Source organism: Acipenser ruthenus, chromosome 20 (assembly GCF_902713425.1).
Source record: "Acipenser ruthenus chromosome 20, fAciRut3.2 maternal haplotype, whole genome shotgun sequence".
In the NCBI taxonomy this organism is placed as follows: Eukaryota; Metazoa; Chordata; class Actinopteri; order Acipenseriformes; family Acipenseridae; genus Acipenser; species Acipenser ruthenus.
Genome location: NC_081208.1, coordinates 19,030,715 through 19,058,133, shown reverse-complemented (window position 1 = coordinate 19,058,133; position 27,419 = coordinate 19,030,715). Strand labels below are relative to the sequence as shown.

The 27,419-nt window shown below is 38.2% G+C and overlaps 2 protein-coding genes and 1 long non-coding RNA gene across 5 annotated transcripts; 2 read left to right on the top strand and 1 right to left on the bottom strand.

Annotated features, from left to right (window-relative positions):
* Positions 1–20: 20 nt before the first annotated feature.
* On the top strand, positions 21–11,373 carry LOC117425777 (U3 small nucleolar RNA-associated protein 4 homolog). 3 transcript variants are annotated; one of them, XM_034043034.3, is made up of 17 exons: positions 21–143; positions 1,329–1,494; positions 1,726–1,917; positions 2,293–2,377; positions 2,949–3,038; positions 3,675–3,886; positions 4,250–4,421; positions 4,871–4,962; positions 5,523–5,619; positions 5,814–5,878; positions 5,978–6,100; positions 6,446–6,602; positions 7,864–7,970; positions 8,146–8,241; positions 8,713–8,898; positions 9,301–9,411; positions 10,282–11,373. In XM_034043034.3, exons 2-17 carry the CDS (start codon positions 1,336–1,338, stop codon positions 10,396–10,398), a joined length of 2,061 nt encoding a protein of 686 aa, XP_033898925.3. In that variant the 5' UTR covers positions 21–143; positions 1,329–1,335; the 3' UTR covers positions 10,399–11,373. The 3 variants fall into 3 exon arrangements, with proteins under 3 accessions (XP_033898925.3, XP_058849578.1, XP_033898926.3); XM_058993595.1 differs by having other exon boundaries at positions 43–143; positions 1,304–1,494; XM_034043035.3 differs by lacking the exon at positions 21–143 and adding an exon at positions 407–547.
* LOC117425778 (WAP four-disulfide core domain protein 1-like) lies at positions 10,734–22,182 on the bottom strand. Its single transcript, XM_034043037.3, has 6 exons — positions 21,733–22,182; positions 19,582–19,777; positions 18,777–18,860; positions 17,924–18,064; positions 17,061–17,111; positions 10,734–13,384 (listed from the first exon to the last, which is right to left on the bottom strand). Exons 1-6 carry the CDS (start codon positions 21,859–21,861, stop codon positions 13,341–13,343), a joined length of 645 nt encoding a protein of 214 aa, XP_033898928.1. The 5' UTR covers positions 21,862–22,182; the 3' UTR covers positions 10,734–13,340.
* LOC131698900 (uncharacterized) lies at positions 19,737–27,419 on the top strand. The gene is made up of 4 exons (XR_009307895.1): positions 19,737–19,818; positions 21,562–21,724; positions 25,451–25,568; positions 26,545–27,419. It is a non-coding gene; the product is annotated as an uncharacterized LOC131698900 (long non-coding RNA).

Genomic DNA, 27,419 nt, shown 5'->3' with positions numbered 1-27,419 from the left:
TCCGAGTTGAAGGTCACCAACGTGGTGCTCGTGTGGGGAATATCGGCGTGTGATGCTTGCTGTAATGGATTCAAGAAAACGCACAAAATAAGAAAAAAAAAAAAAAAAAAAGCAACTAAAGAAAGTCCGGAAAACATAAATATGTAAGAACATTCCTTGCACATTTTTATTACTCCGGTAGATTTAGTTTAGTAATGTAAATGCAATTAAGTCGTTTTTTGCTTGTGTGTGTGTCAGTAGAAGTTACCGCACCGCTACTGTGTTTTTGTTTTATGTATAAAACGAACTAAGCATTACTTTAATCTGTTATTATGTTTACAGAGTTTCCTGTAATGATTACGGTACCGTAGTCATAGCGGCGGATAAAGTGTGCGTGACACCGTTTTTTTTTTGTTTTTTCTATTCTAAAGTAAAGCAGATTCTTAAGTTTGGAATTAAGGCTAGACGGATGATGATGTACTAAATCAAAGCAAATAATCAACTAGTGGTAAATATAAAAACTAACATCTGATCAAGAAAAGCACGGTTTACTGTGAAAATAAGTTAGGTAGGTACTACTAGTGTTAATAATCTAGCAGCATGTGGCACTGGGAGCAAAAGGAGCAGCTGTGAACAGTACCGATTTTAATATGTAAAGTTCTAAACTGAAGGCTGCTTCTGCAGTAAAACACAGTTGCACTGTGTTGGTACGTAATGGAAATTATTACACCATTGTGATTAGACAGATAATGCCTTCCCTTTTGAAAAATGCCAGTGCACGTATGAGAGATACACAGTGGTAATGTGTTAAAAAAAAAAAAAAAAAAAAAAACCCTAATCAATGCCAATAGCCTAATATGTAACTGTAATTCTGGTAAAAAAACAGTTATGGTCAGACAAAAACACTCATCTGCTTTAATAAGGAATGTTTGACATTATAGTGAAACCACACAAACTAATGCCAAAAAAAACCACTTTTGGTGTGAGAATTGACCTTGTAAAAATGCAACTTAATACAACATATTGCTACCAGTACCAACCACAAAATGAAACTGTACAGTAGCACAGATAGAACATATTCGTCCTGCTTGATAACTTTTAAAAGGATCAGCTGAATAAGTATATAAAATACACTAGCTTTCAAGACCACAAAAGTCTCTTCTTCAGATAAGAAAGACTGAAGAGACCTTTGGTCTTGAATGCTAGTGTGTTTTATATACTCACTGAACCATACTAAAATATATTGCCATGCTTTAGGAACCTCGAGTGACTCGACTTGATTTGTATTGTCTTTGTTCATCTATTTGAATTTCTTCGTTTTCAGTCTCAAACTTGTGTTTGATTTTCAGCTGAAGGATGGGGGAGTTTAAGGTTCACAGGGTGCGTTTCTTCGACTTCATGCCCTCAGGGATTCGCTGCATGGCCTTCAACAGCAAGGCTGACCGGCTGGCCCTTGCACGACTTGATGGATCAGTAGAGATTTTCAACTTCTCCAACAACTACTTCCAGGAAAAGGTACATTGAGAAGAAATGCATCGACAGTCCAATTACTGACCCCTTTACACTGCCATAGCTAATTCCTCACTTAAGACCACCTGATTCAGTGGTTTTTAGTATAATGCACTCTAAACAAGACTCGCCTTACACATGTCCAGAAGTGTAACACACATCAGTAATGCATTCCAAAATCTATTACATTACACAGTATCAGGCAGTTTCATTATTAGATATTTGGTCGTTTCTTAGGTGATCCCTGGAAATGACTCCAGATCTATTGAAGCGATTTGCTGGGTTGGCTGTGATCGCCTCTTCACGGCTGGTTTGAATGGAGAGGTTGTGGAGTATGATCTGGAGCGACTCTGCCCAAAATACACCCTGGATGCTTTCGGAGGACCCATCTGGACAGCAGCCTGCAACTCTGAAGAGACTCATTTTGCGGTCAGTAGATCTAAGCCATGAATGTTATTTTGATGCCATTATATAGTGCTCCCCTATTATAATGCTATAACCGGGAGCCATAGTTGCAAGACCATGCCAGGGCTGCAGAATAGTTGCTCACAATGTGTCGAAGGATTTGGTCGGAACCCAAAAAGTGAAATACTGTTGCGATTCAATAAATAAACTCATGTGGTAGGTTCATTTTAAGAGTTAATTTTAATGAGCCTTTTTAATGTCAAATTACTAAGATCTGTTACAGAAAAACAATCTTGTTATTTTCCGTTATTTGTATTAAAGAAAACTAAATATCACTGCATAGTAAATATACCATATTCATTGTTTGTATTTTTTTTTATGTTCTTTTTAAATTATTAGTTTGGGTGTGAAGATGGGTCTGTGAAGCTGTTTGAAATTTTACCTGATAAAATCCAGTTTGAGAGAAACCTGGATCGACAGAAAGGTAGGTCCGATCATAGTCCAAAAGCATGTATAAATAAAAATAATGAACAGAGCATCCTAACAATCATTGTAATATGACTTATTTTAGTTAAATCCATATAAAATGCCATAACAGGTAAAAATGGTATACCACCCCACATATAATGTAACAGGTAAAGATGGTGCAATATTTTCCCCCCATAAATTGCAGTTAGTGTTTGATTTTAGTTTGTGCGATTTTTCTAGTTAAGTATTACAATTTAAGAAAAACTGGTTAAAACATTCTTTATTTTCATGTACGGAAAAGCTTAAAATCAAGCAAAACTAAGTTCTTTTTCATCATGCTTCACATCTTTGATTAAGAACACATTCTGGATTTTACAATAGCTGTAGTAAAAATATTTAATTTTTAAATTTCAATACGGGGTAAAAATACTAAAATCCATTCCCAGTAGTAAGGTATTTTATAGACTACATAAGAGGTGCAATCAGCAACCATTGTCCTATTTGAGAATCAAACGCGGAATGATCAACAGCAATTAATGCATTGAGAAGACGTATTATTCAAAAGCAGGAATTTATCTTCTTTTCAGGACGAATCCTTTCCCTCTCGTGGCACAAGTCTGGTACACTAATCGCTGCAGGTTCACTAGATGTGATTAGAGTGTTTGATGTCAAATCAGGTGAGTTCAAAAGCGCTTGCGCTGTGCCGTCTCCCCAATGTAGTGATTTTGAACAGGGTTTGCGCTGGCTGCTGCTAGCATTGGTTTACGCTGGCCATTCAGTGACAAGTGGGAGGCAGCGGGGGTGGGGTGGGGGCTTGCTAATTGGGTGCAACTAACCTGTCCTTTTAAGGCCACTGTTGTGCATGCACTTGCTGTTTCGGTGATTTTGACAAAGACAAATAGGTATACATTATTTTTTTAATAGTAAGTATCCCATAATGGGAGCCTATATTGGGACAAATGGAAACTGTATGTGTTGCCTATCAAACAATGCTCTCTCCAGTGTGACTGTTGTCCTACTTTCGGTCCAATAAATGCTGAATTGAGACCATTTGACATATGACTTGGGCCGGATTCTAACCCAGGCCGGAAGTGAGGTTTGAGAGACTTCTAGATTTGCTTGTAATGCCACTTGCAATCTAAGTGTCTTAAAAAGCAGCCCATGAAGGGGGAATACTATAACATTTCTTGAAATGTATTTTTTGTTTACGACTAAGTCGCCCTGGGTAAGGGCGTCTGCTAAGAAATAAATAATAATAATAATAATATAACGTTCTCTGTGGGGTAGAGTATTGACTTGCTGTTTGTTTTCAGGTCACTCTGTTCAGAGGATACTGGTGGATAGGGGGCCAGCAGGGACCCGCAATAAGGACTGTGTGGTGTGGAATGTTGCCTTTCTGTCGGATTACACCATAGTGAGCGGAGATTCTGCTGGGAAGGTCCAGCTCTGGGATGCAAACAAAGGAACATTAATAAAAACCCACCTGGTTTCGAAATGGGATGTTTTATCACTATCCGTATCGGAGGTAAGGTATTGATTTCATTGATAAGAATGAATTATTATTCCTGGTACCCAATCATTTTGCAGAAACTACACTAACAGGTTATATTTTACATTAAAAAAATAATAATAATAATAACAAAATAAAAAATGACAAGCTAAGAACCAAGCAATCTTCATCACAAAATGAAACCTGGTTACAAATTTCTGTGAGAAATCGAATTATTTTTTATATCCCCTGGGGGATTGTAGGCACTAATGTTGCTGTAGAGGTCATGTTTTAAACTAGACAGATGCTGTTTTCATCAACATGACACACCTTCAGTAGAACACCATTCTCAATGGGTAGATCAAATACATACTGTTAAAAAACAACTTTAATTTACAGAATGAGGACAGCATTGTAGCTGGAACATCAGAAGGTACGGTGGTCCAGTTCCAGCTGCTCTCTCCAAAGATCGGAGACACGGAGACCCAGTGGGTCAGGACCAGGACCTTCAAACACCACACCCATGATGTGAGGGCCGTAACAGAGACAAGGACAGCTGTGGTGTCTGGAGGTGAGCCTCTGCCCTCTTACAACAGGGTCTGTCTTATAGATGTTGACAGTGTAAAGTCAACTCCACATTGGATGACTTTGCATTGAGTATTCTCTTACTGACAAACATCTTAACCATAAGTAATAAAGGAAAGATAGCTAAGGGAGTTTCTTAACTGTTACCATCGGCAATGCTGGCACTTCTGTTGTGCTGAAAACATTTTGGTTCTTTGCTCTTGGATAATATATATATTATATAATGTGTGTGTGTTTTTTCTGAATACGTTTTTAAGATTAAAAATGTAAAGCTGCTTCCTCAGCTGTAGGTCTGATTTACAGTTTTTGTAATTCTGAGCTACAGCCACTACTGTATTGTTTGTACTGTACTGTATTTAATTAAAAAAATAATTCAGATCTACAGCATCTACAGAAATAGGCTAAAAGTTGGTAAACTGTCTTTTCTGGCTTCAGGTCTGGATACACAGCTTGTGATTTGTCCCCTGATGGATAAAGTGGAAGTCAAGTCTAGTGAATCTGTACTTCGGAAAGTGATCTTCCCACATGTAAGTCCACTTCACAGTTGGATTTTTTTTTTCCTCCTCCAGTGATGATAGAGCCACTGACAAGCAATTACTCTGAAATGAGTGCAAAAATCATCACTGCATTTCTGGTTGATGTCACAGTTCTTTTATTAGCGGAAAGGAGTTACAAGGTGTATTTTTACATGCATATCTCTGGTGACATGAATACATATGTACGGTATGTCATACTTGTATTATTGCATGCAGCAAGAGAAGCACTTGGCTATCCTTGATCAAACCTTTAACATCTGGGGTATAAGGAGCTGCCAGTCTGTCTTTCTCTGTGTGCGAACATTACATAGTGTATGTGAGTCATGCTGATGTCATTCAGACAGGGCACCTAGGGGGGCTTGAAACCTGAAAAGTTGAAGAAAATGACTGTAGTGAAATCCAGCCCTGGAAAATGCACCAAATAAATAATTTTCTTACGGTAGGATTATCTTGGAATTGTCCTGGAATGGTCTTATAATTTACTTAAGTCCTAGATTTTATTTTAATGGTTTAATGAATTGATGAACCCACATGTTGTTGTTTTTCTCTAGCGGAGTCTTGTTTCCTGTGCAAAGAAGCCCAGCCTCCTTCTCTTTCAGTTCCCTGACCAGCTGGAGCTATGGAGACTGGGGGGCACAGACACCATTGGTGAGTTCCATTAAACAATCTTTTTATTTTATTTTAATGTTTTCTTTTATATTTATCATACCTCTGTAATAACAATTTAGTGGGGCAGTTATTTGTAAAATTTGAATTGAATCAATCTGCTATATTACATGCTAATGCAAACATGTTTTGGGTAGCCTTATGTTCATTAATGTTGTTTTTTTTTTTTGTTTAAGGAAAACCAGGAGAAAGCTTACCAGTTACAAGAAAACCGGAGAAACTTCTTCAGCTTAAGAGAAAGGTACAGTTGGGTTTTTATTTCTTTTCTCTGCAAAGGAATGTAGTCTCAAGGAAAAAGCAAAATGGTTTAATTTTTTGCACTTTTCCGTTTAATTTCCAGGGTGACGATCACATTTGCTGTAGCACTATATCAGAATGTGGGCACTGGATTGCCTATTCCACAGTGTCCAGCATCCGATTGTATCAACTCCATTGTGACAATAACAACATCAGTATTACCAAGGTAGGATCCTTCTTTCTAGAAACTGTATCTAGCATTGCAAATGTGATGTTTTGCACAGTCAAATGTACATGCTGCATTTTGAAAATGTTATTATTTATTGCATTTAAAATGTAAGCATGTTTTTGTAAGTATGAACACATATTCTTACTTAAACTGTATGATCGTTGATTTTTATCAACCAATTATTGATAGTGAAAGATTTGTTATAGTTATACTACACATTTTCAAATGGTTAAGTATGGGAGTGTTCAAAATGAAAATAAAAAGTAGAGGTAAACATTGGATATTGTCAGCAGTACTTTTTAGAAAACAAAAATGTGTTCAATGTATCAACCACTCTTGTAGGTCTCGAAGCTCCCAAAAGTGTTGAGGTCCGCTCACCAGCTTCAGTTCTCGGCCGATTCTTCGAAGCTCTTTGTTGCTTCTGAACAGGCGACCATCCACGTAATCAGCGTCTCCCGGTCGGAGTGCAAACATGTGCACACATTCAAACCAAAGTCAGGTGAGTCTTCGATAGAAGAGAGTCCTGTTAGATACTAGAACAATGTAATGTGGCATAGGGCAGCAGTGTGGAGTAACAATGTAATGTGGCATAGGGCAGCAGTGTGGAGTAGTGGTTAGGACTCTTGACCGGAGGGTCATGGGTTCAATCCCCGGTCGGGGACACTGCTGTTGTACCCTTGAGCAAGGTACTTTACCTAGATTGCTCCAGTAAAAAAAAAAAAACTCTATAAATGGGTAATTGTATGTAAAAATAATGTGTTATCTTGTAACAATTGTAAGTCGCCCTGGATAAGGGCGTCTGCTAAGAAATAAATAATAATTAACAGTAACTGCTTTAACTATGCTAGTAAGGCAGAAGACAAAACGTGAAAAAATTGATATACCTAAACCCACCGGTTTAAGCCACAGGAGCATTTTACAACATGGGAGAAACCCTTAATTACATACTATAAGCATTTTGTGTCTTTGTGAATCTTTTTTCTTTTTTTAAGTTCATTTCAATTTCAGATTTTGCTTGGCTCTGGACTTGGAGTAAGTAGCGGGGTTCCCAAAAATAGTGTGTTGCATGTCTCCACGTGTTGCTACAACTGTTTAAATAATGTACCTGTAATTTCTTGTCATTGTTAACATCGAGACAACTTTTTACACTTTTTTTTTTTTTTTTTTTTTTTTAATTTAGTAGTTGCCAATTGTTTTTTTTTTTTTTAATCATTCTCCCAGTTTAGAATAGCCAATTATTTTTTAGGCTCAGCTCACTGCTTTACCGGATGCGCCACTCGGGAGCCCCCTTTACACGTCTAACTAAAGTCTGTTTCAAAGTTGTTGTTTTTTTCAAAATGGCCACACTAGTGCACTGATAGTCTAACAATTATTGCCCACGTTGTCAAACCGGTAACGCAGCAATAACGATCCATGATGTGGTACAGCACTTTTATGTTTTTTTTTTTGTTGTTGTTGTGATGTGTGTGTGTGCGTTTTATTTTTTTTTATTTTAATGCTCTTCCTGCAGTGATTTAGAGGACAGATCTCAAACCATGTTAGCAATGAAAATAAAAATGAAAGGTGTGTTATTTAAAAAGTTGTAGCAACATGTGGGGACGTATAACGCTATTTTTCGGAAGCCTGCTACTTTACTCTAAGTGGTAGTTGGTTGTAGACAGCAGTGGTCCTGTGCTTGTCAGATTAAGCACATTTGGTGGCTGAGAAAAAGTGCTCCTGTTCCTTTGTGTTTCATCATCTAGACGTGTTTCTTCCCACAGGATCCTCAGCTCCTGTTCATTTGCTGGCCGCAAGTGCAGATGGGCAGTGGCTGACCTCAGCAAATCGGCACTGTGAGATCAATGTGTATAACTTGAAAAAGTTGAAGGTGAGGATTGTGCATTTTAGTTGTAAAGCAGTAGAACACATCCTATGATGGCTTCTTGATGATTTTTTTTTTATGGAGATAACATTTATGAAAATAAAATGCTCCATGTCATTTGGACAATGTCTATCATTGTGTTGATAGCATCCTAGTGACCAACCTTACATTTCTCTTTCAGCATCACTGCATGGTGCCAGTGTATAACTCTCTCCCCAGTGCAATGGCAATACACCCAGAGACCAACAATCTGCTTGTCACCCATGCAGATCAACAGGTATAAAAACTAAGGATATCTAATAGCACTCTCCACGAGGGGGGGCATTGGTGTTGATTAAGTTAATTTAACATTCCAGGTAAAACAGCTGCATGAATTTGTGTGGATTGCTGTTCTCGCAGAGTATTGAAGCAGCAATCATCACAAATCCAAGCAGCTGTTTCTTCAGTTGTTTTACTTAGAATGGTAAATTAGCCCAGTGAACAACGCTGACCCTCTCCTGATTGTCTGTACCTGATTTATGTGGAGAGCTCAATTCGAGTAATAGAATAATATGTTTGTGCATTTTCCACTAGAATTAAATGGCCATTTTACACAAATGTCAATGGTGGAATTCGGATAAAATTATTCTTCCGAAAAGGGATTAAGTGTCATTTTGATAAATTATTTGACATGCAAGAAGTGAATTAAACTGATTTTTGATTTGCGGAACATGTATTCACACATTGGTTTTCCAATTTACATTGGCAGATGTTTGAGTTTGGTATAGTGGACAAGCAGTATACAGACTGGAGCAGGAAGCTGCAGAAGGAGGGATTGCACAGGTGCCGGCTTAAGTGGGGAACGCCCGTTACTCACATCACCTTTAACCCCCAGGCACCATCGCAGGTTATTCTCCATGACATGCACATGTTCTGCATCATTGACCAAAGCCTGGTAAGCATCACCTTTTTGAGTTCCTGTTTTACCAGAATCTGAAATGTGTAGTGTTGAAACGATTCCACCAATGGTTCTTGACAAAACCAATCATTTATATTTGGTATGATCCATGCTCTTTCTGTGTTTGTTTTTTGCAAAGCAAAATTGTCCTACTTTTTATGAATTATTTTTCAAACACAAATTCATACTTCTATATTTTCATCCTTTCCAAAGATTTTGTTTAAATGTTATGATGGAAGTTTTATTTTAAATTTCTATGCTGGAAATATTTTATTTCTTATTTAGCGGTGTATGTGTTTTTTCAGTGCATTTTCACTGCCCCCTTGTTCCAGGGCTGTGCATTGCACTGTACATTTTGATTTGATTATATTTTTGACATTTTGTTCATCTCTTCCACAGCCTCTGGATGGCTTAAAGGCACAGTTCTATAGCCAGCTGACCCCAAAAGATACATCAGAAACGGACAAGCCGCGCAAGAATAATGCCTTAAAAATCTGCAATAAATATCAAGTAAGAGTAGTTTAAAATCAAGGCACACAGAAACCAAACCTGTATTAATACATCTCCCACAGCACAGGGATATTGTGAAGGTGCTTGTATGTTCAACAAGCTTTTTACATATGTGTAGAGGCCTGCTTACCAAGAAAACTTGGTGAGGACATTCTACAGCTCAGTTTACTGCGTTGTGAGTATCAAAATTTGGAAATATAGATGAGTTGGTACTGTAAAACAAACGAAAACAATGTCATATTATTGGTGATTGTGTAAGACTTCCATTTTGCATGTTCTCCTAGCATACCCTGGGTCTCTTCATTTTACTCTGAAAGACCAATGAATGCTGTAGTTTACTTAAGCTTTGTTGTGGGTCAATCCAGCTCGCTGTGCTGCAAAACAAGTGAAGAAACAGCTGCATGAATTTGTGTGGATTGGTGTTCTCAGAGTATTGAAGTAGCAATCATCACAAATCCAAGCAGCTGTTTCTTCAGTTGTTTTACTTGGAATGGTAAATTAGCCCAATTGCACTCTGATGGCAATGGCTGCTTTCAAGTTGGTAATGTGGTGGCCATTAGAGCTTCACAAAACTAGATAAGCTCTAAGCTTTGGTGTTGATTGGGCTAATTTACTATTCCAAGTGAATAAACGGCTGCTTGGATTTGTATCACAAATCCAGTCGGCTCTTCCTTCACTTGTTTCGCTTGAAATGGTACATTAGCCCAATCGGCCTCAGTGGAGACCTTTTCCGAATGATCAGATAAGCAAACCTGATATGAGGTACTGGTCCTAATAGTGCTTATGATTGATGTGTCCTCACAGAGATCTTTTTGTTAGGGTTAGTGACCCTGATTCTTACCTTGTACTTCACTGCCTTGTTCCCCGCAGCCCCTCCTCCATGTAAACCTGCTTGAAGATGACTGGCTGGTAGTGGTAGAGCGCCCCCTAATAGACATCCACTCCCAGCTGCCAGCCCCAGTAAGACAGAAGAAATTCGGAACATAAAGTGGACTCCCTGTTACCTGCTCAGTACCCCAAGGATAAAAAAAATGCATATTTTCCTCCTCTTATTTTTGGGGCATTCAGTTTAAACTTATTTCCTCTAAAAAGCATTGGTACCATGTTTATTACTGTCCTCCTTTTGACAATTGTAGTTACAAGGTGGTTTTCCTGTATTTTAAAATCACACCGCCTTATGAGCAGTATCACTGGTCCCTTTTGTGTTGGAAGAACTTTTGGTTCATCACTATTTGTTTTCTATTTTTTTTTTTAATGTTAACATAAAGATATCTAGAAATACAAAAAAACTTGTTTACGGTTTAAAATGAAAACAACACACATTTGTGATCTGTACATTTATTTAAAATACCTTTGCATCATACATACAGCACCCGTGGCACACTTTAAAATACACAGATTTAAATCTACTTTGTAATAGTTTAACAGCAACACTGGACACATGTATATAGTGTGTCTATCAAGGTCAAACCGTCATTTGTTGGTTTTAATATATATTTCTATCTTCACAGATGGAAACAGTTAATTTTGTAACTGCAGAACAATGCTGCTATACCACTCTGTATATTATAGCGTTTTGCCTTCGAGTGCTTTAAGAGCCATAAAGGTGGATGATGTAGTTCAGAAACAGATATGGTAATCCTATCTGTGATATTTGAATGATTCAGCACCGAATGAGGATTTGACCTTAACCGATTATCTATGTAAAAACTAAAATACAAAAACCTCTGATACGATCACAATATACAAGCACCAGAGGCCTTCAAAGCCCCAATACAGCACCCAAAGCACAGTCGTGCTCTTAAGTTGCAACACAATCTGTGATCACTGGCATTGGCCCTTCTCTGCTGTGGTGGTGAATTTTAATTAAGATTTATAATATGCCAGCTGCCTAAAACAATTTCCCTCAAATATTTGTACTAATTTTAAAATCTGGAAATAAAAATTCCCAAGTATCTAGCACCATGTGTTTTTTTTTTTTTTTGAGGTATGGAATGAGTATTAAAACAACGTTTTTACTAATAGCACTGTATTCAAGGTTATCCGTTAGTTATGTAGTTCACAGGTAAGAAATCTTTTTAGGATTATTGTTTAACTTCTGCCTTATTAACTATAAAAATGTTGGTTGGTAAAAAAAAAAGGCAGTTTAAAAGGACTTTATACCCATTGTCACTTCTGAGAACTATGAAGAATACAGTCCTCTTTCATTAGTTCTGTGGAACCTTTTTTTTTTTCCTATGGCATGATTAAATATAATACATTTCTTACATCAAAGTGACTGATGAGAGAGAGGCAACACATGTTTCATAGTTTCTATTAGCATTACATTGACTTGGTTTCCGTTGAGTTCTAAGTAACTCTAATAGGAACACGGTCTCTCAGGACTGTTCTGTGTAGAATTAAGAAAAAGTAGAACTGTCTGAATTTAATTTCCTCTTGTGTACGCAGTCACACCGTTTAATCTTCATAAACAGATGGGTGGAGTATGACAGCTCTTCTTATTTGAAGATGCTTGTGCAGAGTATAGAGTATAAATGAGCTTTTCCAAAGAGCCCTTGTTGAACTAAACATTAAACAACTGAAATGTTGACAGGATGAAGCATTGCAAGGCATTGGCTACCATGTCAATTCAGGTACATATAGAGCATAAAACATTTTGGAATGTCTTTGCAACCAAAAAAGGCACTAAAAACGAATTTGAACTGTGTTTGAAAATTACCTCAAAATGATTTGCTTTATCATTTTGAAATTTTCATGTGCACCAAAAAAAGTTAACCCTGTGTTTCATACTACTAACACTGAAACAGCAAAACTGAACTTGGTCAAACCCCAAATTAATCCTTATCTTTTTTTGTTGTTGTTTTGTCCAAATTTGAATAAACAATTTTTTAAAAAGAGAAACACGAAATGAAAAATAATGAGAGCACATTATACTAAAAAAATAATAATCTGAAATAAAACTTTTAAAAAAAGGTCTGTATCACTTTGTTGATTGCCCAGTATACCTTGCACAATGCAAGGGTTAAATCAGGTTAGTTTATATTAATTTGAAATATAGTACTGATTACTGGCTCCAAAAAGTAACCTGTTACATTATTAAAGTAATATACCATATTACTGATTACATAATACTTTTGCCAATAATAACAATAAAAAACAGTAAGAAACCTTTATCATGTGAGTTTTACTGTTACTTTTATTGACTAGTATTTATGCTAGTTAGTAAAATAAAAAAAGAATGCCACCTGAAGTAACTTACATAAGTATTTTACATAACTTTTGGCTCTGAAAAAGTCCTTGTCAATATTACATTTATGTAATCTGATTACAATTAACTAGTTACTTAAAAAATACATGTTTTGAATTAATGTTTAAAAAGTTCTGAATGTAAGTGATGAGAGGGTGCTGTATTCTTGTGCTCAAAGTCAATTAAAATTCCCTATAGCTTCAGCAAGAACAAAAACTAAGAAAAGTTGTGGCATTATTCATTTAGTTAGATCTCATGTATTTTGATGGGAGATGGCGAATACAGCTTATCACTATGAGTCAGAGGTAGGAAGACTGATTGCTAAATAGCAAAATAATCTGCTCCCTTTAAGGCCAAGGTGACTTGAAAGCCCAAGTAAACTGTACTCAAAATAGCTTATTTGTGTTTCTTAAGAACTGAAAGCACTGTAAACTCATTGTCATACATCCCCTCCCCCTTCGGGGTACCTAGAAACTCCTGAGAAGAGTTCTACCAGGCTACTAAAAGTAAATAACTCCGGTTTACTACGTGCTTGTGTTGATCCCTGCAAGTTCATGTATAAAGATAGTATTTTCAGATCTAAAAACCCTTTGCTGTGTGAGTCTCTGTAAAAAGAGCTGTCGTTTTTCCGTATTCAGCAGGATGGTTCCTTGCTATCATGCGTTCTCTGGAACTGAGCGATCTAGACATTTGCTTGGAGTGGTTTTACCCTCATTTTCGGATACCCTGTACAAAGAGACAACACGTGGCAGACCGGTTAGTGAAATGTCTTGCAAGATGTTCTAGATTAAAGTGATTACACTGTGTAACAATTTTATTTTTTTTTGGTTCCTGGGTAGTAAGTGTTATTTCCTAATTGCTTATGCCTCAAAAGTATAGAAAATGGCTACTATTCCCCACAAACTTTGCTTTTGTGACCAGGACAGTGATATTTTGAAATTTACCTATTTCCAATGAGAAAACGGGCGAATTTGTGTCTTTTTGTTCACATAAAGTCAGAAAAAAACAACATATGAATCCAAATTAACATGTATTTATACTAAAGTAATACAAAAATGACTACAAAAGATTTAGAAGTGAGTAGTTTTTCGAGATTTACGATTATACTGTAAATCACTTTCACAAATCATCCCCCAAATGTAGTCTCCCATCATGTTCTCGTTATACTGTCCTTCATTGACAGCTCATCCAGGAGCCTCAAAGCCGTGATGCTCCATAATGTTAACAAGTACCCGTCTCTTCCCCTGGCGCACTCGGTGCACCTCAAAGAGGATTACAACAGCATCAAGACCTTGCTGGACGCCTTGAAGTATGATGAGTACGGCTGGGACCCCCGGAAGGTGCTGATGCCACCACTGCACATCAAATTGGGTCTTATGAAACAATTTGTCAGAGCTCTAGATAAGGAGTCGGCAGCCTTCAAGTACCTTCAAGACTTCTTCCCTAAGCTGTCTGAGGCAAAGGTCAAAGCCGGTGTCTTCGTCGGACCACAGATAAAGAAGATCCTGGAGTGCAATGAATTCCCCAAGAAGCTCACTAGTAAGGAGAAAGCAGCTTGGAACAGCTTTGTCGCAGTGGTTCGGGGCTTCCTGGGCAATCACAAGGCCGAAAACTATGTGGAGCTGGTTGAGACTGAAGGTGAAGAGGTGAAGAACTACGACACAATGGGCTGTAGGATGTCCCTCAAAGTCCATATTCTTGATGCTCATCTTGATAAATTCAAGGAGAACATGGGAGTGTACTCGGAGGAGCAAGGCGAGTGCTTCCACCAGGATATACTGGACTTTGAACGCCGCTACCAAGGACAGTATAATGAGAACATGATGGGAGACTACATTTGGGGGCTGATTCTTGAAAGTGATTTACAGTATAATCGTAAATCTCGAAAAACTACTCACTTCTAAATCTTTTGTAGTCATTTTTGTATTACTTTAGTATAAATACATGTTAATTTGGATTCATATGTTGTTTTTTTCTGACTTTATGTGAACGGAAAGACACAAATTTGCCCGTTTTCTCATTGGAAATAGGTAAATTTCAAAATATCACTGTCCTGGTCACAAAAGCAAAGTTTGTGGGGAATAATAGCCATTTTCTATACTTTTGAGGCATAAGCAATTAGGAAATAACACTTACTACCCAGGAACAAAAATTGTGTTACATAGTGTTATAGTTGATGGAATCATTTCATGCATCGTATCTTTTGGTTTAAAGGGAACTCTTTGTATTTCTTACTTTCAGGTTGTTTGTTATCTTCACTTCCTAGGTCATTTCATGGCCACAGTGTGTCTTCAAGGTGACTGGCTACAAAGTTTTTAGGGGAAGCATCTGGTTGGTCCTGGAAAGAAGGTGCTGAAAGGGCCGGGGCAATTTCAATAGCCCTTGCTATAAATGACCTAGGAAGTGCAAAGCTACCTGAAACTTTGCCTTATAAACAGAACTTTCAATATAGATATCCAGATATCACTTTTTTTTCAAAATTGCACATGCCAATCCTATATAATGTGTAGGAAAGTATGATCTATGCGATTCATTCTTCCATTGCTATGCTGATGATACCCAGCTATATTTGTCCCTAAAGCCAGGAATGTCTTCTGCCTGGGTGTTATTAGCTACTTGCCTTCCAGACATCAAGCATTGGATGTCACAGAATGTTCTAATGTTGAATCCAGATAAAACAGAGGTTATGCTAGTGGGCTCACAGAACCAACTAAAAGGAAATGTGGGATTACATGAACTCGACCCTTGCATTCTCTCATCAAAACCTAAACTAGAAATTTGGGGGTCATCTTTGATCCTGATCTATCATTTGAGACTCATATTTGGGAAGTTACTAAAGTATCTTTTTACCCATATATTCCAAACCGCACTCTGAGATCACAAGATGCGGGGCTGGTGGTTATTTCTAGGGTCAACAAAAGCAACACTGGAGGTAGGGTTTTTCTTGTAGAGCTCCTAAATTATGGAACGATCTGCCTTCATTTGTCAGGGAAGCAGGGACTGTTACAGTTTTCAAGTCAAGACTAAAAACACACACTTTTATAAAATGGCTTTCTTATCTTTGTGGGTTTTAATGTAACTTTAAAATTGCTGCTTTTGTATTATATGTATACTGTTATTTAAACCTGTTATTTAAGTGGTCTGACTGGTAGTTGAATGTGTGACGTGCTACACAAATGTATTGTGGTTAGTTATTTTTTTCTGCTGTGTACTGTGCAGTGCTTTGCGATACTTTTGTATAAAAAGCGCTATATAAATGCAATAAATAAAGTACAATGTATTAGCCATAACCACTTCCAGATCATTTAAATGATGTGTGTAATACATTTTTTTTTTACTGCCTCTTGCCTTTCTATTGTGTTTGGAATCATTCTGAGTTGTTCATATTGCAATAGTCAAATATGTACTGTGGCAGAGCCAAAGCCTGACTGTGTGTTTGCTGGGGATTCACGGTGTGTGTGATGTAATTTTGCAGTGCACAGGAGGGGTGTCATGGCCGTAACCTAAAAACTACACGTCCCAGAAGCCTCTAGGGCTAAATGGGAATCACTTGGGGATCGTTTAAATTAATTATTGTTTAAGTGTTTGTAATTAATATAATGTGGGTGTGTATTTTGGTGGTGGTTAGTAGGGATGGGGTTAATCCCCAGCCTACCAAAATGCATGTGAGAAACGTGGCTGCTCTTTAACGAGGCAGCTGGTGCTAATAAGGAACCTGAAGCTGCATTAGAGAGAGGACCGCCGGGGAGCTGGTAAGAGAGGACGTGCCTAGCCCTCCCAACCCTTTAGTTAAGCAAACTAAAAGTTTAGTTAGTACGCTGGGAGAAGTTAGGCTTTCGTTTGTTTGTTTTGGTTTTGTGCAAATAAAAGTGCACAAAAGTACTGAACTTTAAAAGGGGCATACAAACCTTAAATTCAGTGAAATCTTTCACAGTATTTATTTATGTATTTCCTAATATCCCTAATACTGTTGACTAGATGGCACTGGCTTTGTATAAAGACACTTAGGCTGATCTAGCCTGGGTAAGTCAACAACTAGAACTGGACAGTAGCTTCTGAACTCCAAGTATCAATGCTACCACTGTTCAAATTGACTATACTGTAGCTGGTACCCTGAAATACAGTAAATCAGCAAAAAACTATGTTCTTTTGTATGGCTCTATATCTATGTGGTATTGTATCCATCTATATGGTATCTTGCAGCAGGATACTAGTATGTTGATTTGACATGGTAAGACCAGTAGATTTCTATTGCCAGAACACATAATCAATACGGCCAGTGACAAATCCTGCATAGCTGCTGGATGGATGGTACTGTATATCTGTTTAGACCCTGACAGACCTCAATCTGTTGTAGCTTGAGTAAACAATTCCATGTGTTCAGGATTTCGATGCACCTTACCCAGATAATCTTTGTAATCTTTAAAGTATTTATGTCGTAAGCTGCGTCCATCTGCAAAGAATAAAGACAGATGTCAGTGAAGGTTGGGCTTGTTATGTAAATAATGGAATTCACTATAAAAACAGCCCCCCCCCCCCCCCCCCTCCTCATTCTGGTAATGCTATCTCCATAGCGTCCCTTTAGTTTGACCCCTCACTGTTATTTTCTTTGTTTAAATGGAGCCTGCAATTGTTACATTTGGTTTATTTGAGTGTTTCAATTGAATTAGTGCTACACTAACTCTATGTTTATACAGTCTCATTTACTGTTCAGTCTGTGTTGTACTTGTTGGATCAGATACAGGATAACTGATAGAATCTGACTGTCTCTCATTTTTGAAGCAAAATCACTAAGGGGTTAAGCGATGCTACTGGTAGCCATGGAGATTCCAGCAATAATTACATCAGTCTTACCTGTGCACTTCCATTCATAAGATTCAAATGTGTAGTTTTGAAAGAAACACATGTATAGTAAACATGTATTTATATTTAAAAATATCTGGTGCTACAGTAGTTTATCTCTGTAAGCAATGCTTTCTTGGCTATTGAAATTGTCCTCCCTCTTTTGACTGGTACTTTTCTGTCCTTAAACAACCAACTGCTTACCCTATTGACTGAGGGCCTTGCTTTCACCCACAAGACACTGCTGAATAAATTTCCTGCAAGCAAGGCATACAAACTGAGATCTTTCATTAACCAACTGCAGACTTTTGTAGCTTAACCCGTTAATGTTTCAGAACTTGTTTTAGCTGCGGTCTCTTTAAGACACAGTTTTAGATTGAACCCTCCTGTTCATGTGGCTGTGCAGTCTCTGTGTGTGCTGACCTGAGTTTCCGCGCTGCTTGATGCACTGCCCCCTGTTGGGAATCCCAGCTGCAGGGTTCCCAGGGCTGATGATGTGACACTCGTACCCCGTGGGGCATTGCAGGGGCTCGTCCCCATCCTCTGTGGTGCTGCAGGCTTCGGCTTAAACAGAAACAGAGGGAGATCAGAACAGCGCTGCTTACTCACTGCAGCCACAGCCTGGGAGAGGGGATTTCTGCTTATTTAGTAGCTGTGAGACCTTGTGGTTACAAATACTGATGACCCCTGCTGGTAGGATACAGTAATAGCACCAGTCTTGACGAACTAGACAAGATTTCAACTGGTGATAATGGCAAGACTCAACCATTGGGTTGGACAATATCTCACAGCTTTCTACCTAGTTAGTAGTTCTTTCTCTCTCACATATTCTTTTTTTTTCATTGTCTGCTTAGCATATGACTGGTCTGCCACAATAAAGAGGAGACTGGATTAAATGAATGTCCTGTTGCCCCATTAAAGTACATAGGGTGTACAGAAATAAAATGTAACACAATACCTTGACAATACGATTATCGATAATAACTTGTCATTAAATCAGATAACTGAGAGATCTTTTTTTTTTTTAATACATTACAATAATTGTTTGTTATTTAAACTTTGCTAATATATATATATATATATATATATATATATATATATATATATATATATATATATATATATATATATATATATATATATATATATTTCTTTCAGAGATAACATTTGCATGATTTTCTTCATGGGGTATTTACTGCACGGAGGCTTGGTGATTTCTATTCAAATGCAGATCCTGTTAAGCACTATCTGTTTTTAAGTGACAGTAATTGTTTACCCTGAAGCACTTCTTCTGGGCCGTCCAATAGCCACCCGTTTCCTCCAAGCCACCGGGGTTTAGGCTGCACGAGCCAATCAAGAACTAGAAAAAAAAATAAAATAAAAATAGAACATTCCTTTTGACTTCGTCTTGAGAGAAGACCATTCATCACCTTGTTTTCACTGTCCCCTTTCCTTTTTATGATGTTTGCAATCATTCCAAGTGGTTATTATTGCACTTTTATAACGTGTGTCATTCACATTTTCATATACTCTTACGTCAGAGTTCAGGAGCAGGTCTTGAGTTGCCAAGGTGACAATGTCACCTTCCAGGTAAAATGACCAAGAAAGTGAACGCATGAAAGCATGTTTTGCGAACAAATATGTATTTCACAAGTGTTTTAAAATAAAACGGTAGCACTTCACACTGTGTCTCTAATTATTGTGTGTTTACATAGTCGTTATTTAGTAAATGCATGTGTACTTATACATAATTACAATGTTATTATGCATAGTTACAATGTACTTAATGTGTAACTCTTTTTGCACTACAACCCTACCCCTAACCCCAACCCTAAACCTAACCCTTTACCCTGTAACGATGCATAAAAACATTGTACTTGTGTGTAAGTACACATGCATATACCAAGTAATTACTACATAAATACACATTATTTAGAAACACTTAATGTAAAGTGTTACCAATAAAACTACATGTTTACTATAACGTGCTTCTTTCAAAACTGCATATTTAAATGGACGTGCACAACAGGTGTAAACAATTATTTGGTTAGCTAAAGTTTCAATTATTAAAGGCCACTGACCCGGAGGTGGCTGCACGGACTCCAGGCAGGCGTAGATGCAGCCGTTGTAGCAGCAGCGCTTGTGTCGCTCACACTCAGAGTCGGACCTGCAGCTGGGTACCTCGCAGGCACGCTCCGGCAGCATTTGAGGTGGCGGGGGGCAGCGGTCGTTCTTCTGATACTGCACCGACTGCGGCTGGTTTGGATATTCGTAATCCTGCAGAGGGAACGGTCATGATTACCTGCAGGGCTCTGGAGGTGAGCCTATTCTTTATGTGCCCAGCAGGTGGCACTGTGCAGTAGCTGAACCTGAACAGCAAACAGCACGAAATGAACAATTCCTTTTAAGGAATTACAAGAGTTTTAAAGCAAGACGGATTTCATTTTGTCCTCTGGCAGTGGAGATAAGGCTCTCGTTATAACTATCTCTACGGTATTTGTTTTTGTGTAAAGATAATTATCAGGGCGTGTTAAACGTAGGGAGATGAAGATAACACTAACGGTAGACTGACCAAACCAATACATTTTCCTAGACCTCAGACCCTACTCATACTATCAAGAGGTATCTGCAAATTTGCTAAGCAGCATTAAATATGTATCTACAAATATGTAATTAAGAGAAAAAAGTTGTATTTTCAAGTTTTGATACAGTATTTCTATTTGTATTGCATATCTGTGAGCTATGGGGAAATGTTTAATTAATTACATCACTTCAGCCTAGAAGAAAAGGGAAAGAGGGGACTTGGTTCAAGTCAATAAGTCAATAAAATCATAAATAGAATAGATACAGTTAACCGACACTACTTGAAATTAAGCACACAAAACAAGACAGAGGGCATAAGTGGAAGCTGAGTAAAAGTACCTTTAGAATAGTAGGTAGGAAGCAGTTTTTAAAACAGAGAGTTATAAACACAATAGATTGGATCTAAAACACTGGGCACATTTAAAAAAGACTAGGTTCTGTGCTTTTTAATTAGATCCCCCAATGGTGTGCTAACAAGGAACAAGCCTTTGTGGGCCGAATGGCCTTTTCTCGTTCCCAAACTTTTCTTATGTTTTTAAGTCCTTATGATTAAAGCTAAAAAGAACATTTAAAAAAAATGCATAAAGCCTCTCTATTTTTTTTTATACTGTATTGACAACATTAAAACAACCACCCATTCATTCAACTGCTTCCATGTTTAATGGGAGTGTGGAGGTGCCATCTTCACATTTTGCAAGGTTCTTTCATACCACATTGGTTTCAGTTTTCCAGCAGGTCTTTAGCAGATTTTCCACATCAAACAGCCCTGTGCTATTGACTCTCCCAGACACAGCTGGTCTACACAGAGCTTCAGGGTTCATTCAATATAATGTGAGCTGACCAGCCGGCTTGGTTTAGCTGCTGGAATATTCCCAAGTGTACCCCCTGGTCGGTTTTAAGTAACAGCCAGTGCATGTATCCTACGCACATTGGTTTAATGCAGAAGCTTCTGCGAGGGAACCAAAAATGATATTTCAGGACTAACAAAACCTGGAAATGGCACATATAGAGCTGTATCACAATGCTTGAACAATTTTCCACTTAAAATCAATACAGGTTTTCAGCCCTGACAGTTAATCAAATAAAACATTTAATTATAATAATTAAAAAAAAAAAAAAACTGCAGTCAGTTTTAGAACTATTGCTTTTCTAAGAGGGAAAGGGTTTTAATTTAATCAAACCTTGGTATTTTTTATACATGTTGTAAAAATGTAATTAAAAAAGATAAAATGTAACTATATCAGTGTAACTATGTCCTGGAAAATATCAAATATATTGAGATCCAACATCCTCAGTGTTACCATCAAAAACAATTTTTGGGGGAAAAATGTAAAAACTCCAATAACCCACAAACATTTCAGGTAATATGTCATCTAAAGTTATCTAAAGTTTTCCCAGTGCCATCTAATGCACTGCTGACTCAAAAGAGCACTACAGCATACCTTAAAAAAATGTTTAAACTTTACTTTTCCTTCCAGCCTGTTTTAATTACAGCTTGTTTGGAAGCGGCAGACTACAGAGTTACCACTCCGGTCCAGCAATCCCTTCTAGAGCTCTCTCCTTACAAGGTTAATACCCTTCAAAGACAGAAGAGATGCCTTTAGAAAAGGCTGTGCCTTGCAGGGAATTCATCTTTGAAAGGTACTCACATCGTATTTATCTGCAGGTTTTTGGTGCAGACCCCTTTTTCGTAATTTCCACATGTTTCCAGCTCCTGACCATAGCACCAGTATGCAAAGACTTGAAACCAGTAGCTTCTTTGATAGACTGCTCTGCATTCTTCAAAGACAGTATTCCCCAAGACTTCTGAGTGTATCCCTTCAGCTGTAATTGTATCCGAGTGTTGATTTATCTGTCTGACATGACGACTGTGAAAAACAAAAAGAAAGAAAATAGGAGCCGGAGAGAAAGAGTGTGATTCAGTTCTTGGTTCAGGTGGTGTAGTCAGTTAATTCAGTCTGCATGTGCTTCACATGCCTGTCTAACAGAGAGAGAGACAGAGAGAGAAAGAAAGAGAGAGAGACAGAGAGAGAAAGACTTTTTAGACTTCCAAGCTCCCTGCATTACTCACATCTGGCACACTCCATTCAAAAAGGCCAACAGGCATGGTGTAACGGTTGTGGGAGTGCTTGTGTGTCTCTGAGGGGAGGGGAGATGGTGGGTTTTGAATCAGTTTGGGAAAAAAAGGGAACAAATTCCAAGCTTGCGAATATTTCCGCTGTATTTATTTTCAAGAAGGGGGGCACTGTCATTATGCAGAAGGCTTTGGCGATAAAAGTAGCAATTATGTGATTGCTGGTAAGGGGAACAGCAAAATTGTCTGTTTAAGAGCATACCTCTCAACCTGTCAGCAGTATTGAGAGGCACTGTGCAACAGAGAAACGGCACAGACATAAACAATTAAAAAAGCTGCTCTTTCCAACTGTATTTATTTCAAATAGTACTCATGCTGTACTGCTCTTTTGCTAAAAGATCTGGAACAGTGTTACCAAGTGCTGTGAAACATAAGAGGCTTTTAAGAGCCACCTGTTATCTCAGCGTTATGTTAACTAATACTTCTTGTTAAGATTCAATCAAGATTCAATTCAGTCATTTTCTGTCATTACATCTTGGTGACTTTAAAAATAAAAGTTTCAAGCACCTGTGGCCTCAACAGGTCTCTCAAGCATGGCTTCTCTCTAAGCACAGCTGGTACAACAGAGTGTAACCTTTAACCTGCCCCCTCTGCCCCCAGTAGATGTAAGAAATACATCAGTCAGAAATGCTACAAGAACAAATGTACTTTGTCTTCCACTGGGGACAGAGTGTTGCAGGGGGACAGGTTAATTGTTACACTCTGGTGTACCGACTGTACTCAGAGAAAATGTATTTTGGAGAGCTCCATAGAGGTCACAGGGGTACTTGTAACCAGCAGTTTCTTATGCTTTATCATACTATTTTCTTTATATTGTATTTTAATATGATTAACTGTTGGTGGGTGCACGTGACAGATGCTGCTTTACTATAGGTCGCCTGGAAGTTCTTTTTATTGTGATTGGGTGCACTCACGGGTTGCACCCAATCATATCTCTGAACAGAACAATTCCCAGTGCACAGGGTGCCAGTTTCAGTGCTTTTTAAAAGAACAGCAGCCCGGTGGCTCTATAGAGCTCTTAAATACTCAGTACAGCGAGCGCAAGAAATAGCACTTTGTTCTGTGAGGTATATCTTACTGATGTATTTCTTGTGTCTACAGGGACAGAGTATTGCACAGGTTAATGGTTATACTTTTGTGTGGAGGTAGAGGTAAAACCATTGATAGAAATCCAGAAAAAGTGCTTTTGCAACCACTGTGTAAACCCCATACATCTGGAAAACAGATTTGTTTATCATTATTTATATGATGTAGAGTAAAATAAAGTCAACACATGATTCATCTGAACCTGCTGGCCAACTTAAATGATTCCTTGTTGAAAGAAATGCATCAAGAAAATGATCTCTGGATCTTTGATAATTTATCTTATGATCTCGACATCATTTTTTTTTTCATGTCCTTAATGTACTAACGTAAATCTACACATTTTAAAAATGCTTTGATTGGCCGAAAAGGATTCTTTACTGGCCCCTAAAGCATGTTTTGTTTTTCTTAATTGTTGAGCAATAAATGTAATTACGGGTTATATTTATTTTTTACCCGTTCTTGCAATGGATATTAATAAATATGACCAATAGGTTGATTTTGAGTAAATTACAAAAGTTAACTAATGCTTAGCTATGTGGTTTTCCTTTTCAGTTTCAAAGTTTTATTAACAGGCACTTAGTTTTCATTAACATCAGGAGATGAAGTAGTTAACGAGACAGTTGCATCAAATAAAGACTCCCTTAGTACAAGAACCTCTATGGTGTATATAATCTTTGTATAAATCAGCTGTTCCAACAATGACTTTGTTGCACGCTAGCAAGTATTGTAAATGTTGCAAAACTAGGCAGGGCTGACAGACTGGCTTGCCCCAACCCGCAGCCTCCTCTGTGCTGTTTCCAGTTATTGTAATGATCCAGCCTGGTAAAACAGGACTCTCCTCCCTTTATTACAAGTGAGTGTTCCCCCCTGAGGTGTGCGGTAACGATTGGAAAGCACAATGGAGTAATAAGGCCTTCTCCAAGCAATGGGGCCTCCTCTGGATACAGATTCTCTGGCACGCTATGTCTTTTATTGACACTCCAGGCTGTGAAGGGTCACTGGCTGCCTCAGACACAGTAGACAAGGCCTGAGTTTTTTTTAAATCACTAAACATGAGAGAGGGAGAGAAAAGCATGCAACCCAGGGCTTGTTTTTATGATCTCGTGACTAAGCGCTGCACCTGTCCCTGCAGCTTGAAGTTTTATTGTTTTGTTGGATGTTTTTCCCTTCAGTCAGGAAAACCACTTTGGTTTCAGTTTAGTTTGTGGCCTTGGTAGTATAGTCATGTACTTATGGAGTACTGGAGGACTTAAACATGAAGCTTCTTTCCAATAAATAATCTTTACTTTTATATAGCGCCTTTCATAGTTGACCACCATCACAAAGAGCTTTACAAGATACAAGCCTAGGGTGTGTGAACTATGCATCAGCTGCAGAGTCACTTACAACAACGTCTCACCTGAAAGACAGAGCACAAGGAGGTTAAGTGACTTGCTCAGGGTCACACAATGAGTCAGTGGCTGAGCTGGGATTTGAACCAGGGATCTCCTGGTTACAAGCCTGTTTCTTTAACCACTGGACCACACAGCCTCCTATAATATATAGTACTACAGCCTGCATCAAAAACTATGAAAGGGTATTATATAAAAAAAGCAATTGGGGTTAAACATGATCCTGTGAGCTTTACTGAGACCAAAGTGTTGCTGTATATGTCACCAGGATGTGATGACTGAAACAGAAAATAGTTAAAAATTGTAAAGTTATGGAAAGTTTCAGGCAGGAAACTGACAAAAAAAATTTACAGGAAAACTGACAAAAGTCAAGCAGAAATTGAACTATGGAGGTAACTTTCACACTCATGTCAAACTTCATTTAAGGGCAGCTACCAATAGTATTCCAGCTTGTGTCGTAAGTGACGTATATTAGAAAATGGTGATTGTATTAATTATGTTTGTTTTCACATTTTGGTTCAGCTCTCTCTAATTATGTAATTAATTTGCACTTGTTTTTGTTTTATGTATTTGACCTTTGTATTTTCTTTTGTTGTTTGGTTTATTTACCCACTGTTGATGGTGGAGAGTTATTATTATTTTTGATTAGAGATTTATTTGTTTTTTGTACTGGGGATTTATTGGTGGAATTAGTCACGCATTTCAGCTGATTCCATCTAAACTCATTGTGGTTATTTACCTGCCCTATAAAACCAGAGAATCTACACTAGAGCAGGCAGGCTGGAACGAGGAACAAGGCTCGAACAAGACAGAAGCTGCAGTGGGATGGGAAGCTGGAGACCGAAGGAAGGAACTGGGAACCAAGGCACAGCAGGTAACTCGAGACTTTGTTATTAACTTCTCTACAGGCACCACTGGATCACTGAGAAGAGACAATCCTATATTGGGAGGTTTCATGGACTACAGTTTTCTCAAGTGACGCCCCCTGCTAGACCGAGAGCTCTGAGTGGGCTTTGGTTTTGGCTGGGTGTGAAGATCTCTGGTCCTGGAGGACGAAGAGGATTGGTGGCCACTTCCCAGGCTAAGGATTAATGTCTCCCGTTCTTCTTGTGTGCTCAGGACTGGACTCAGTAACTGTTAATCAGGACTGCAAGCTTTGTTGTTACAGTACCCACCCATTGTGCTTTGTGAGTGGCAGGCTTGGCCTGTCAGCATTGTATTTCATATATTGCTCTTTATTTAAGATATATTTTAGTGTTTTATAGGATTTTAGAATAATAGTTATAAAGAGGTAAAAGTTGTTACTGTCGCTAAGGGCACTGTTTTGTTAGTTTAAGTATTATTACAGATACTTACTTGTGTCAGAATGTACGAATAATGCTCACATTTGACAGTTGAATACTAACTCTGAATTACTGAGTTGCCTGTAAAGAGGTACTAGTATTGCATATACTTACCTGTAGGGGATCCAGCTTCACTTATATTTAAATGTTGAATTTTGATTTATTATGCCTGCCAAATTATTTGAAGTACTGTGTGTGTGTGTGTGTGTGTGTGTGTGAGTGTGTGTGTGTGTGTGTCTCACTTGGTTTGTAGCTCCTGTTCCTTCATCCTGCAGGTTAGAGGTGGTGACACAGAATCCAAAGTTCTTGTGCAGAGAGAGAGAAGGACTTAAAAAACTTAAAGAAGACTTAAATTGAGCAGCCAAGTCGTGAAAGTTATAGTCACCTGGTTGTCTCTCTACCTGTGTGCGTGGCACTACATTAAACCTGCCTTTCTTTGCAGTTTGTGCCTTGTTTTGAGTTTATCTCTCTCCTCCCTAACCTCCACCTCATTTTCTCCCTCGACAGGGGTGTTGGCAGTCGATCTGCCTCCCTCAGTGCTGTCAATCGAAACTCTGAAACTCCACCAAGTGCCGTAAAAGACGATCCGAAAACCAAAGTTAAAATTCTGTCATGCATGCTGTTATGCATGATGGAAATCATAAATGTGGAGTAAACCCCTTTCCTCACCATCGTTGTGAATGGTCCTGGTGCTCGGATATTCATTAGACCCTGTTGGAATGATTGCTATGCTAATCCTTTATAAGAACTAAAATGCACTTTAATTTAAGAGAGATTAGGAGTATGTGATCCAGAAAGGCAAAATCCTTTGTTTTCCTACATGACAGGATAGCCATATAAAAGGAAAGCTTTTATAACACCCTCAACTGTATAGGGCTGCTAATGCTCTATACACTAAGTAATTATTCCTGGTGCACCTTCTTAATAAAAAGCTCTGGAAAATACATGTGAATCTCAACCACTTCTACAATGATTAAAGACTTCTAAATGAAAACAGTTTCCACACAAAAGGAGATAAGCTGGACCTCTAGCTAATGTGAGATGAAAAAAAACAAAACAGTACAGTAGTTGAAAGGAAGAGACTTGGCAAGTAAGCAATACTTTATCCCTCTTGTGTGTTCCAACATTGTACTGATTTGAATGCGAATCAGTGGCTGTTTAACCAGGCATGCAGTCTTATTTACAATGTCAGTTTAAACACCCTTGTGAAGGTGTAATCCTTCCCCAATTCAGAGCAGTCAAAACTCATAAATACTCTAATTGTTATTTAAAGTGGTTATTGGCAAACTGGCCAAGTTCCTTTCTGATCTGCCTTAGCATCGGTGCAAGGCAGCGCTAACCTCTTTAAGACAGTTCATTAAGATTGGATCACACGTGAAATC